The sequence below is a fragment of the Dermacentor albipictus genome, chromosome 1 (genome assembly GCF_038994185.2).
Source record: "Dermacentor albipictus isolate Rhodes 1998 colony chromosome 1, USDA_Dalb.pri_finalv2, whole genome shotgun sequence".
NCBI classification, from domain to species: Eukaryota; Metazoa; Arthropoda; class Arachnida; order Ixodida; family Ixodidae; genus Dermacentor; species Dermacentor albipictus.
The window spans coordinates 320,635,392-320,649,107 of NC_091821.1; the positions used below are offsets into that span (position 1 = coordinate 320,635,392).

A 13,716-nucleotide genomic window follows, 5' to 3' on the forward strand; every position below is an offset into this window, starting at 1 on the left:
GGCAAATACAGTCCCGCGTGGCATGATAAGTAGTTATCGTCCACGCAATAATATTTTGACGCCGGCGACAGGTGTGCCACAGCCGTGCAACCCTCATTCATTTCGAGCAGTTCCACGCGAAGCAAGCGTGGAGAAAGTGGTTACCGTGCCACCCATGTAATCCGGCAGATTTTCAGGAGATACGTAGTTTGTGATGGTGTTCTTGTCGACGAACTTGACGCGCTCCACACCTTCGGCAGGTACCCAAGACTTGATCACTTTCCAAGCCGCTGCACACCGGCAGCGAGAAGAAATGGGAGAAAAAAAAAGGAAGACGAGAACGTAATTAACGCTTGAATTGACTAACCAAGCACAAGCCGCCTAGTTTATTCCGCCTATGTTCATTCTGCTTAGAGGATAAGGCGCCGGGCTGGTAACATCCCTCTAAGGAAACTGGAAGGCACTCAGTTCCCTCGCCTATAATTGCGGTGTCTGCGGTTTTTATACCTCAACGTACGCGTAAAGTTTCGAAAGCGAAACACAAAAAACTGCCTGCGGATAAGAAACCTAGGTTGTCTGACTTGGCTCGTAATTATCTTTCAGGGAAAAAAAATATGAAGAGATGATCTCGGACGGGAATTATTAACAGTGGCCAAATTGTGAATTTTACTCATAGACATACGAACGACGCTCGTTCCAACGTTTCTAAGTGCGCTACCTCTGAGGCCATGTAGCCGCTCCTATACTTGCCATTGGAGCCTTTGAAGTTACCTTGTCAGACTCCAAGGAAGATTTGGGGCTGCATGTTTGTTTGTTTGTTTGTTTTTTTTAAGCTCCCATGTGTGGCTCTGTGACTGCCGTCTGCTAAGAATTAATTCAGTCGCTGAGAGCGTAAAAACAAATATTGATTGTGCCAGTACATAAAATAAGTTGTCTGCAAAATTTGACTGGTTCGATATATAAAGTATACAAAGCCTAACACAATATTCAAAATTAAACAATGCCAGCAACACTTAGACTGGGCTCCATAAGAAGCGATTCCCACATCGCCTATCATCTCCTGTTTTCAGAAAGACGTCACTCCAATCTCTGCTTGTGTTATTTCAGCGTAAAAAGATTTAAGCAGCTGCTCTGAACTGCCAGAATCGCAATTCATTGTGCAAGCGGACTGGCAGTGAATAACTGCGAAGGCCAAACAACATGCTTACATCAGAACGACACAAAGAGCAAGTTACCATGGATTAATGGTATAGGGAAAAGCAGACGCACACAAAACATGGACACTAGAAGTTCGCAGCGAGACTGACTGCAGTGCGGCGGCTGCTCACAAGCATCGGGGTCATCATGGTCTCTTCTTTGACTTCGCATGCTGGAAATGACTACAACTATACATGCAATGTACGGTGGCGCAAACAACTGGAAATGATGTTTTCCACGACGGTCTGCTCACGGTTTTCACGAGAATTTCACTTTCTCTCTCAAATGCAACAAATTGCATTAACATCGGTCCAGGGGTTATCTCAGAAAAGCGTTTTTGCGTTTTACATGTATTTGAATAGGCCGCGTCGGAGTTGGGCCCGAGCTAAAGCTTCCTCTTAAGTTGTAACAGTAAGTAAAACACTCACTGTTGAATAGCCAGGGCATGTCGTACACGATGATGTAACCTGCAAATAGAGAAGGTCGGAAAAGAAAATGTAATTCTTGAACAAGCAGACAAGAGCGGGTGACATTCCCGTAGCGGTACTCGGTGACTACGCCTTCAGGACAGCTGTCGAAGAACGTAGACCTGATTAACAACTTGCCATACTCTCTTTTCCTTCCGTCCTGCTCACATAGCCCTTGCCGTGAATCTCTCCCGCTTACTCCTTTCATATATGTGTCTCTTTCCGTATTTATACTTGTCAATTTTTTCTCCCCCGTTGTGTAGAAGCGAGAGTTCTCTTCTGTAGCATACTGCAAAACTGCCGCCACTAAACATTAAGCCTGCCAAGCTGGCCAGCCTGCGCGGTGGTTTTTTGGCAAATGTTCTGGTGGTAAGCGTGCAACTGAATTAAGGCTTTCTAACGTAGAATACCGCTCTTGCTGTACGTTCCAGGATTTCATTTGTACAATATCGCTTAGCCTGAATCTGTTCATTAAGCTGTGGTAGCAGCCATTCGGGGGATCCGCGCAGCCTGTCACATTTAAAAGGAGCATTAACACTCCAGCGCACTATCCGGATGACCATACAGCTAACTAAGCCCAAGAAATAGTTATAAGTTTACTGATTACATGCTTTTTATATGATGAAAAGCACAATGCATTCTTGCCTTTTACTGAACTTTTCTGCAAGATATCTCGCCATCGCGTACCACATTTATAACATCCCGCATCTTCTTCTACATGCTACTGCTGGCTATCATCGCTCCGTGATGTAAGGACGAAAGCGAAAAACGACATTATTGTTAAGCCACACATGACCTTGGTCTTCGTGTCCCCTGCAAATTTGTGCCACCGCCATTTAATGACTTACCCACTTTACTGTTGTCGCTGCGATGCCACAATTGTAATGACCGTAGTGTTGAAGCAACACACTTACCTAGGGCCCATGGGTAGTACTCCTTGAACAGACTGATCAGGAACCCAATCAGTTCCATGTCCTGAAAAAACATGTTGCGCCATTAGAAACACTAAAATTATAATGCTCCTTTCAAAACGTGCTTAAAAGTCAGAATTGGCTTATTCAAAAAGAAAAATGGGATTAGTGGGTGACAAGCTACACATCGCCGGGAGAGATGCCGCAGGGTGGTTGCGATTAACTCTGACCTCTTCATGCTTTTTATCCTGCTCCCGTATCTAACTCGAAGAGCGTCTTCGAATTTCACCCCCATCAAAACGGGAGCAGCCACGGCATCCTCAGCAGCAGAACACAGATACCCAGCCAACGCGACGGGTAACAAGAAAATGCATGCATATGCACACGCGAATATGTGCTAGAGAGGACTGTGTTCGCGGCGCTACGTAAGCCCATATGGGATGAGCGCGCACTTACATTAATCATCCGCAACTCTCACAATTTGTTAACAGAGGCTGGAAGAACCGAGCAGCATGGTTCGCTCCTTTATTTCTCGTCTTTGCATTTCATTATTATCCGCCATGTTTGAGGGATCTGAATTTGTCTCGGCAGCATGAAGTTCCTTAGAGAAGCACTATGCAGAACGAGACTGTATCAGCCTAAACAAGTAGGTTACGCCGGAGCCTTCTTGATAACCATGTTGAATAGCAAATTTCTAATTAATTTTTATGGCAGAGAGCTTATGGCATACGATTCCTAGTTATCGTGCCTGCGCTGTGCGTTTTGAAAAAGCATCGAGCTTCCGAGCGGGGTTGGTTGGGGGTGATGGTAAAGTGGGTTACATCGCGCCGCTGAAGTTCCTTGGTCAGTCCATCTTTCGCTTTCGTTCGTACGCCGGAACCTTCGCGCTATAAATGTGATCAGCCTGTTCTGTAAAACTCGGCCGCCTAATCTGTTAGCGAGACGTACTACATCGATAAAAGCGAGGGCTCGCAAGTAGCGCTCCACAGTCCTGCTGACCTTATCTTGCCACCCTTCGTGCTATGCCCTATACGCCAGTGGGCGCACGAGAAATAGAAACTGTTTCGGGGCCCACTTCCTGCAGCCACTTCCTGCATCCGCTTCCCGCAGGTAAGCGTCAGGTTTGTGCACGTTGCATTTGCGGATAAGGGGCGAGCACCTTGAGTACGTATTGCGTCTATTTCGGGGAGTTGCGATTGTTTTCGCCTGGACCCCCAAAGTCCCGCCCGCGTATCTTATAGCCTTGTCGCTTTCTCGCTTGTTGAGCGAACGGTGCCTATGCGATCAACCCATGTCGTCGTACAAAAAGAAACTATAGAGATTTCGCTCTTGATGTTCGCGGGAATAGCTTTGCACATGAAGGAAACTGAAAGTTGTGGTTTTCGCTCCCTTCCCGTTTCAAAAAGAATGAAAAAAAAATTCAAATTCCTGAGCGCAGTGCATTACACTTTAGGAACACGTTCGTTTTCGAAATTGGTAGCACAAGTGACTGGTGTGCCCTTCCCCAATATTAATACTATAGTTCCGCTGCGCATGGAGGCGAACAATATTTTCACCAGGGTGTACATGTGGCCAAATTATTTCAGAGTTACTTTGACGGCAGCGGGACAGTAACGTCCAAAACAAAGGAAAACAACCTGGGATAAAGCATTGACTAATACATTTTAGAGTTGATCTGTAGCGTAACAGCGTGATTCGCCTAATTTATGCCTTGTGTTGCCGTTCCTTTTTTTTTTTCGCTTTGTCTATGCACTCTCCTTTATAGCACAGCCGCATCTAACAAACAAAGAAATATGTCTAGTTGAATAGAAGAGAGAGAAGGCAATCGACGGGATTAAAGCGAGCCGAGCTAAATCATAAGCCCTTTGCAGCTAACAAAATTGGCAGCTTCTTTGCTACCTTCAAGCAAAGAAAGCTAAACACGTGATCTGCCCGTTAATCCAGGTATACTTGAACATATGAAGCAAGGATGACATGCAAAGCACTTGCTACTGCCATCGAAGGAGCAATGAATTATTACTTTTATTTCGTGCTCGCACAAGTCCTTTTTTGTATTTCCTCTCGCGTATGTGCAAGTTCCGTCATGTTGACATGCACCCACATTTATGGTTCATCAAGCGGTTTCAGTGATACTTCAGTTTGCCACCAGAAGTGGGATCATGGCAGTTGGAAATGCCAGTTTTGTTTTTTTCTTTGAGAAATGGGAGGAATGTTTCTTTGGCGCCGGCTATTCTAAGCTCCTCACTCAGGCAAGAAAAAAGAAAGATAATAAGCAAGAAGAAAGCATCATCAACCGCTGCGCACGCGAACGCCAAGCTGTTTCCCAACATATACAAGATTTTTTTTTCATAGAATTTAGCACAGAGGATTCATTTTAGGGAAGAAGCCTCTCCACCAAGGCAGTTATAATAAATTTCTGGGATTAGAGACACGAACATCTCCTATGACGCAGAAAGGTTCATGAATTTACCTACTCATTTATAACACTGCGTCATATATGGATCTATTCTACAACTTGTTCCGAAATCTAGAGTCTCAGTTATAAAATATTGACGTATTTTACCCTGTTTCCTCACAATAAACTGTTATTTAATACTTTGAAAGAGAACGGTTGTAGAAATTAACAGCTACATGAGGCTTTACAAATTTGTTACAAACAACAAATCTACTGACATGTTAGGTCGACATACGGTCTGAGAAGACTGTTCGAAGCCAAAAAGGAGAAGTTCAGACAAATCTACACTTTAAGAAAAACTTGCACCCATTGCTGCTTATCTTCTTCCCGAACAATAATCGGCATCTACGGTGCGTGCCTTCCTTTTGTTTAAGGCTTAAGCGCCCTAAACTTCCAACTCACGAATGGCATGAGCGTTGTCAGCGCGACAGAGCATTCTTGGCAGGAAAGTAGCGAGCGCCGAGTTTTCAAGAGAGGAAATGCAAGCAAGACCGATGGTGATATTTATTTTGGCTTTCGGGACAACGATATGCCCCAAAATATGCCAATGTTCTACCTATTATCCTCATGTCGGATGAATGGATCTAATGGTTGCATGCGCAGGCGCCAACGTCCAGGTCTTTTTCTAGTATTCTTGGTACTCAAATTTATGGTTTTTGTGATAATAGCATTGAGGATCAAGCAGCAGTGGGCGCACCATGTTTCCGTATCCGGACTCTCCGAGGTCCAGGATGAAGCTGAGTCGCACGTGGTTGAGCTCGTAGAGCAGCTTCTCCACCCAGAAGACCAGATAGCGCCGGTGCTGTATTGCCTGTCGCTCGTCCTTTCGGTGCAGCTTCACCCGGTGGTAGACTGCGGCGCGCGCGTCGCAAACAACGCTTGTCACGACAAGTGACGGAGGCTAGGCACGAACGCATTCAACTGTCTCCGCATAATTGCCGTCATCGTCACACGTGATTGCGAGAACATTTCGCCAAGGTCAACCTAATAAAATGTACGAACTGTCGGGACGTAGCAGTACTTTGCTACTAAGTGACGCAATGGTAACAAATACTATTTTTTACGTTTTCCATCAAACAAGGCAATGATATGCCAATCACTTTTTCCGTGAAACAGTTGCTAAATATGTCGCCATCGCCGCCAAACGCCGTGTACGCGTAACCGCAATAGTGAGAAAGTAATACTGTAGGTCAGACTAAAGTATCCTCAAGTATAACTCAGAGGTGCACAAGACACGAAACGCAGAAAACAAACCATCATGCGTTGCCTTTATACGTCCTGCCTTATTCGATGCAATATCTTCTAAATGCGATATATCTCAAGCTTCAAAAGCGTGACCGCAAGGCCTCTCCTATTGTGTTGCTTTCCTCCATGTCACCTTCATATACAAGCGCTGAAGTTGTCCGACGGGCATGTGACGACAAATTCTACATCTTGCGCTGTCTTGGCGTGCACAGAGAAGAGATTTACAAGTCAGTTCCGTTTGGAGTCTTCTTGCTAGGGCACGAAAAACGTGCCGTCAACGAACGCCCCACTTTAATCCCTGCATTGTTGTTGTTGTTTTTTAAGGAGCGCTGCCTTACGGCATAGTCAAAAAGTACTATAAAAGAAGACGTAAATATGAATGAAACCCTGCATCGCGTATTTATGCAAGTAAACATTAGCTGTCCTATCCAAACAAGTGGCAGCAATACATCGATATGGGCGTCAGCTGAAGGCAAACATCTAAAGCCCCGCAAGTCATTCCAAATGCAATCCTTAGCCGATGCTGAAGTCTTCACAAAGACAAATGGCAGATATTTTTTATATTTATTTAGTACAAGCTGGAGCCTACAACAGGATCTAAGCAGGAAGGGCACATAATAGTAAAAATATCACCATAATGAATGCACATGAATGCAGAGGCACTTAATTAAGTACATAATACGTACTTAATTGGCTCCCGTACTTGTCTTGGCCAAGGGGGAACATGGCACCGAAGTCAAAGTAGACAGGAGGTAGGGTCGCCTCTGTGATGTCTAATTGAAAAAGAAAACCATAACGTGACGAGATTAGAAACTGTGCAAGAAGGGGATGGGTTCGGCTGACGTAGGATACAGGTGATTAGGACAAACTTTGCTGCCCTCTGGAGTTATTTTTTTATATGTAGAAACATGGAAAGGTAGAAACAGTAGAAAAGGGCGTTGTCATGTTGGAAAACCTAACTGTCCATAACAGGGCGCTTTTGAAGACCGCTAAAGGCTGGGCAAGTGTCAATAGATTCAGTTTCGCTTGGCACCGTCGCGGAAAAGTGTTTGTAAGGAAAAAAGAAGGCAGTCATGCACACACGATCACCTGTGCTGCCGACCTCGATGAACTGAAATCATAAAACATGTTTGATGGATAATTGTCTTATACTGCCATGTCTTTCAGAGGCTTGTTACCTCCATCAGATTTTGTTAATTATATTGGAAATTGTCATAGTCGGGCGACTAAATATTTTCACCTAAACTGCCAGTCTGCTAGAAATAAAGATGAACTTGATTTTTTCTTTGAAAGCCTCAAATTTCAGTTCAATTTCATAATGCTCTTTGAGACGTGGTACGACCAACACTCACCCCATGGTGCCTTCCGAGCTATCAGTGTTTTACTAGGTCCAGAACCACTTCGCGTGGAGGTGGTGTTAGCATGCTTGTGGAAGGTAATCTTTCAGTAAAGAGCATCGATGAATTTTGGCTCTTGACGGAAGACTGTGAAGTCTGATCCGTGCTGCACGCACAAACTATTTTCTCTGTATTCTACCGTCCACCCCATGGGAATGTCGAGCGATTCTTGTCGTTTCTGGAGAAACTATGTTCATATGCACATGATCTACAATGTACAGTTGTTTTCGGTGGCGATTTCAACATTGACGTGTTGACTAATACCGCAGAAAGTCGTGACTTTTTGCTTTTGTTGCAGGCATATGGCTTTCGTAATACTATCTCGACTCCAACCAAGCTCACAGTTAACACATCTGCCTGTATTGACCTTTTTTTTGACGAACTTTCCCCAAGCTGACGTAAAAGCCGGTGCTTTCACGTATAGTTTAAGCGACCACATGCCCATCTTCCTAAGTCTCATCCGTAATAATAAAAGAGAAAACATATGTAACTTCACTTATCAACCAATTACAATGCACCAGCTTGCACAGTTCCGAAATGAAATACGGCTGATTAACTGGGGAGGATGTTTTTGCTGCGGATAATGCAGATGCTGCCTATGAAACGTTCTTGGACACTTTTCGGGCTTGCTACAAAAAACATTTCCCACTTCGTACAAACATCCGCGTTCTTCAAAAATCCGCAAACCCTGGATCACGACAGAATTGCTGCGTAAAATGAAGGTTAAAATAAAATTATATAGTGAGTTCGTTAAAACCCGGAATCCACATGACCTGCAGGTTATTAAATCATTTCGGAATGAATTAACAATCGAGCTGCGCCGCGCTAAAGACCGCTCTCATCTCGAGGATTTTCAATCCTGCTGGAATGGCAGCCGGAAACTGTGGAAGCGGGCCAACGTTTTGTTGAATCGTCTGCCTGATCATCGGCCTCCAACAGGTATTTTGGAAAATGGCAATGTACTTCCGATTGTCAGTTTGCCTTTCGTAAAAATAGGTCTACTCAACTTGCCCTGCTTCAACAAAAATAATTCATTTTAGATAATTTTGATAAAGGCCTTCTTACTCCAGGCATTTTTATAGACTTTAGCATTCGTGTTGTCCACTTCTCTACTCTCAGGCACGTATCCAGGATTTTTTTTCGGGGGGGGGGGCCCACCACCACCTCTATCATCATCATCATAATAATAATAATAATAATAATAATAATAATAATAATAATAATAATAATAATAATAATAATAATAATAATAATAATCAATAATAATCATCATCATGAGCCTGTTTTATGTCCACTGCAGGACGAAGGCTTCTCCCTGCGATCTCCAATTACCCCTGTCCTGCGCCAACCGATTACAACTAGCGCCCACGAATTTCCTAATTTCATCGCTCCACCTAGTGTCTTGTCCTCGATTGCGTTTCCCTTCTCTTGGTACCCATTCTGTAGCCCTAATGGTCCAACTGTTATCTAACCAGCGCATTACATGACCTGCCTAGCTACATTTTTTCCTCTTGATCTCAATTAGAATATCGTCTATACTGGTTCGCTCTCTGATCCAAACCGCTCTCTCTCTCTTAACGTTATGCCCAGGAATCTTCGTTCGATCGCTCTTTGCGCGGTCCTTAACTTGCTCTCAAGTCTCTGCCCCATATGTCAGCACTGGCAAAATGCACTGATTGCACACCTTACTTTTCAATAATAATCGTAAGCTTCTAGTCAGGAGCTGGCAATGTCTGCCGTATGCGATCCAACCTATTTTTATTCTTCTGTGAATTTCCTTCTCATGATCATCGTTCCCTGTGATTAATTGACCTAGGTAAACGTACTCCTTCACAGTCTCTAGTGGACGACTGGCGATCCTGATCTCTTGTTCCTTTGCCCGGCTATTTATCATTATCTTCATCTTCTGCATAATAATATTCAACCCCACTCTTACACTCTCTCTGTTAAGGTCTCCAATCATTTGTTGTAACTCGTCTGCATTGTTGTTGAATAGAACAATGTCATCGGCAAACCGAAGGTTGCTGAGATATCTGCCATCATTCTTTGCTCCTAAGCCTTTCCACTTTAATAGCTTGAATTCTTCTAAGCACGCAGTGAATAGCTTTGGAGAAATTGTGTCTCCCTGTCTGACCCCTTTCTCTGTAGGTATCTCCCTGCTTTTCTTCTGTAGAATTAAGGTAGCTGTAGAACCTCTGTAGATATTCTTACGCGAAGAACGAGTCAGTAAGACGAGAAACTATTTACAGATTATATTTACAACGGTTGCAGCGCTGACCGGTTAGATTCACAGCGCGAGCGCAGTTCGTTCTTCCTCCTCTTTTTTGAAGTGACGGCTCCTACGCGCCTCGTTCAAACAAACAAATACCACACGCATGTAGCCATATTTTCCAAGCTTTTTACGAGAGCGTTCTGTACTCCTTGATTACGTAGTGCCTCTATGATTGCTGGTATCTCTACTGAATCAAATGCCTTTTTCGTAATCTATATAAGCCACATAGAGAGGCTTATTGTACTCTGCAGATTTCGCGATAACCTGATTGATGACATGGATGTGATCCATAGTAAAGTATCTCTTCCTGAAGCCAGCCTGTTCCCTTGCTTGAGAAATTCCAGTGTTGCCCTTATTCTATTAGAGATTATTTTGGTAAATATTTTATATAATGCTGGGAGAAAGCTAATGGTCCCATAATTTTTCAATTCTTTAACGTCTCCTCTTTTGTGGATTAGTATAATGTCTGCATTCTTCCAGTTTTCTGAGACCCTTGCAGTTCATAGACACTTCGTATAAAGATCCGCTAGTTTTCCAAGCATTATGTCTTCATCTTTGATTAAATCAACTGTTATTACACCTTCTCCTCCCGCTCTTCATCGTTTCATGTCTTGCAGGGCCCTTCTGACCTCATCGCTAGTTATAGGAGAGTTTCTGTATCCTGTTCACTACTGTTTCTAAGTGAGGTATCGTGACTCCTCTGGGTACTGTATACAGTTCAGCTTAGAATTTTTCCGCTGCGTTTACTGTATCTTCGAGATTGCTGATGATATTATCCTTCTTATCTCTTAGTGCATACATCATGGTTTGTCCTATGCCAGGTTTCTTTTTACTGATTTCAGGCTGCGTTCATTTCTTACGACTTCTTCAGTCTTTCTCATGTTATAGTTTCGAATATCAGTTATATTCGCCTTGTTGATCAGTTTTGACAGTTCCGCGAATAGCGTAAAGCTGTGCGGCCGCCAGTCCCATACAACCGCGTAGAGCGCAGGACTCTGCGATTCTAGACGTAGTGCGCTCACTGCGAAAGGTTAGAAAAACACCCACATAAGCACAGCAGAGAAGTGGCTACGTGCGGCAGTTCGACCGATAACTGTGGAAGCGTCATTCAAAACAAGTAATTGTTCTCCATTTTCGGCGGCGTTTTCTCTACTTCCTTTTTAAATAAAAAGATGTTGATCTATAAATATTCTCATAAACAACGGTTAACTTTTTTTATTATTCGCTTTTGCTTGCAGTTTGGTTGTTGCCTTGGCTCTCTCATTAGTAGATCGCTTAATTTCTCAACTCCTTGCGATTTTTGTTTCCAGTTGCCAATTTTGCACGAAAAAAGCTATACAATTAGGGAAAAACAGACGAGGTAACGGGCGACAGTCATCTTGCTTATGGGTTTAAGGGTTATTGCAGGGTTTCATGATGGACGCTCTTTCACATTATTTTATTTCCCACCTTATCTAACCCATATCGCGTGTAAATGGTTCCAGACATCTGCCAGCGTTGCGGCGAGCCGTAACTCAACGAAATAATTAAGCAAAGGGATAAGTTAAACGCAACTGGCGTTTTCTCCGGCCGCAACTCGTTCTATGAGAGCACGGACCAGCTGAGTAACAGCCGCATCCCTCTCCTGGTCCCAGGACCAGCCTAAACAAAGAAGGTTGAACTAACAAAAGCAACAGCTATGCGCGTGACGGTTGAATAGATGGTGACAACTGAACGCATCTCGAGTTAATCGCGCGGGTGCGGAATCTATGGGAAAACTGTCCTTCACATTACAAGAGATGCCGATAACTACCGCCATCTAAAAGGAGTGAAAAAGGCAGCACAATGCTGACCGATGAACAGCTGCCAAGTCTCGACATTGATCTGGCGGCACTTTAGGAATGTGTGAGGAGTGGTGGCGTGGGTGGGGAGGGGGGGGGGGGGGGGGGTATGCCACCTGATTTCGGGGGGGGGGGGCCCGGGCCCCCCCGGGCCCCCCCCTGGGTACGTGCCTGTCTACTCTTGTGTCCTGTCTGCACGCCTCACGTCTTTTTTTTTTTGTGCCTATTAGCCTTTAATCTCTGTGTAAGTAGGCTTTCTTTTTATTGACTTATGTATTTTTCCTATTGCTATCTGCTGTATGAACACTTGTATGTCAACGTTTATTGTTTTTGTTTTGTTTTGTTCTTTCTCTCTTACCCTCCCTTTTTGCCATACGTTGGTTTCTGCTGCTGCTGTCACGAGAAGGTTTACGGACTAGTCAAGTTGCTCTTTTGCGACTTTTTTCCTTACATCCTCCACAAACTTGCATATTTTTATGGAAATAAATTCATGCATTCATTCAAGGTAGGCTATATTAGAGCAAGATACATATATCAAAGTCAAAAATTCGCTACTTAAATACCAAAAAAGAACGGAAAAACAGGAAGAAAATATGAACAAGCACTATACGCCCACGATGGGCACCAGCACCTAAAGCACAGTCCAGTATCTATCGGACAGCCACCCATCACTCAGGAGTGAAATAGTTCACAGAAGTATTTTCATCTACACATTTATGCATATATATATAAAGCCATCATGGCCGTGGCATCAGTCGGTTAAAAGGAAAAAGAATGTAGAGAAGAAAAAACACGTAATGCCATCTATAGGCAGCTCATAACATTTGCGACCGCTAAAGAATCGCGAAGGGCACTCACGACACGCCTCTAAATATATGGGCTTGAATACGGTCCAAGCACTTTGCTCGCTTTTAGACGACGTCTGTCAAGGATGTTCAAACGGTCACGCAAGCGGACCAGTTGTTGGTCATATTGAAGGTATCGTATCATATATTTTCTTTTTTTCATTTTATTACCTTAAAGGCCACAATAAATGGACTGCATATAAGGGGTGTTACATTATGTGCTTCACTGAAGCCTCGGAATTATCAGAGAAACTGCAATGCGGTGACATTCTTTTTTCGATGCAAGACACGAAGTGAGGCGTGTAGGCGACGTCTATACGTAGACGATGGAGGTGCGTGTCGAACGTGCGGCGAGTCTTTCGATTCGAAGGAAACAGCAGGAACCGGTCAACCCTGCACAGCAACTCCAACTCTGCACGTGCCCTTGCTAAGTTGGTGCCGCAGCGTGCGAAGAACATTTTTGGCGTCTGATACAGAACACGTCATGGCTGTCAGGGTACTTAATGTGTGGGCTGCAGTAGCTAAATTGTCTGCCACCGCATTTTCTACGATGCTAAAGTGGCTCGGAGCCACCTGAAACAGATCTCACGGATGACAACAGAAGCAATGGTCAATGTTTTCATAATTTCACAGACGATGGAGTTGTAGTGGCGCGACTATCGCCTCCAAAGCAGGCGAAGAAGAAGATGGGCTCTCGTGCAGATAGCGCGAGAATAAAACACGTTAGCGCGCTCGACCTGAGCAGCTGCGACCTCTGCTGCTCCCGAGATCCCGCTGTCCGATGGATAGCAGGCCTAAGTAAAACGTGGCTACGGCGGCTACCACTTCGCGCAGCCTCCCGCAGAGTCACCTAGATGAGAAAGAAAGAACAAACTTTATTCAGCAGTTTGAACCGGCTATTGTTCGGCCGAGGTTGGTGTCCAAAATATTTTTCCATCACTTCTAGAGCCCCTTTAGAGTCGGAATATCGTATCTGGTGTCAATTGTAGTAACTATGCAATAAATCGAGAGGCTTGTAATAGACCAAGGAGCTCTCCTACCATATATACTATTTTGTGAGACAGTCAGTACGCACCTTCTTTGTACTTGATATGAAGAAATATAGCAAGCCATCCTCCAGGTGTCATT

The 13,716-nt window shown here is 44.1% G+C and overlaps 1 protein-coding gene across 2 annotated transcripts in view; it reads right to left on the minus strand.

Moving 5' to 3' along the window:
* The window catches only part of LOC135903762 (motile sperm domain-containing protein 2-like), a 66,999-nt gene that overhangs the window by 28,157 nt on the left and 25,126 nt on the right, over nt 1–13,716 (minus strand). For both annotated transcript variants that reach the window (XM_070531602.1, XM_070531603.1), the window contains exons 3-7: nt 6,941–7,027; nt 5,707–5,861; nt 2,558–2,618; nt 1,605–1,643; nt 145–269 (exon numbers count right to left, since the gene is read on the minus strand). In XM_070531602.1, the coding sequence (XP_070387703.1) occupies nt 145–269; nt 1,605–1,643; nt 2,558–2,618; nt 5,707–5,861; nt 6,941–7,027 (467 nt within the window). The remainder of the gene's footprint in view (nt 1–144; nt 270–1,604; nt 1,644–2,557; nt 2,619–5,706; nt 5,862–6,940; nt 7,028–13,716) is intronic.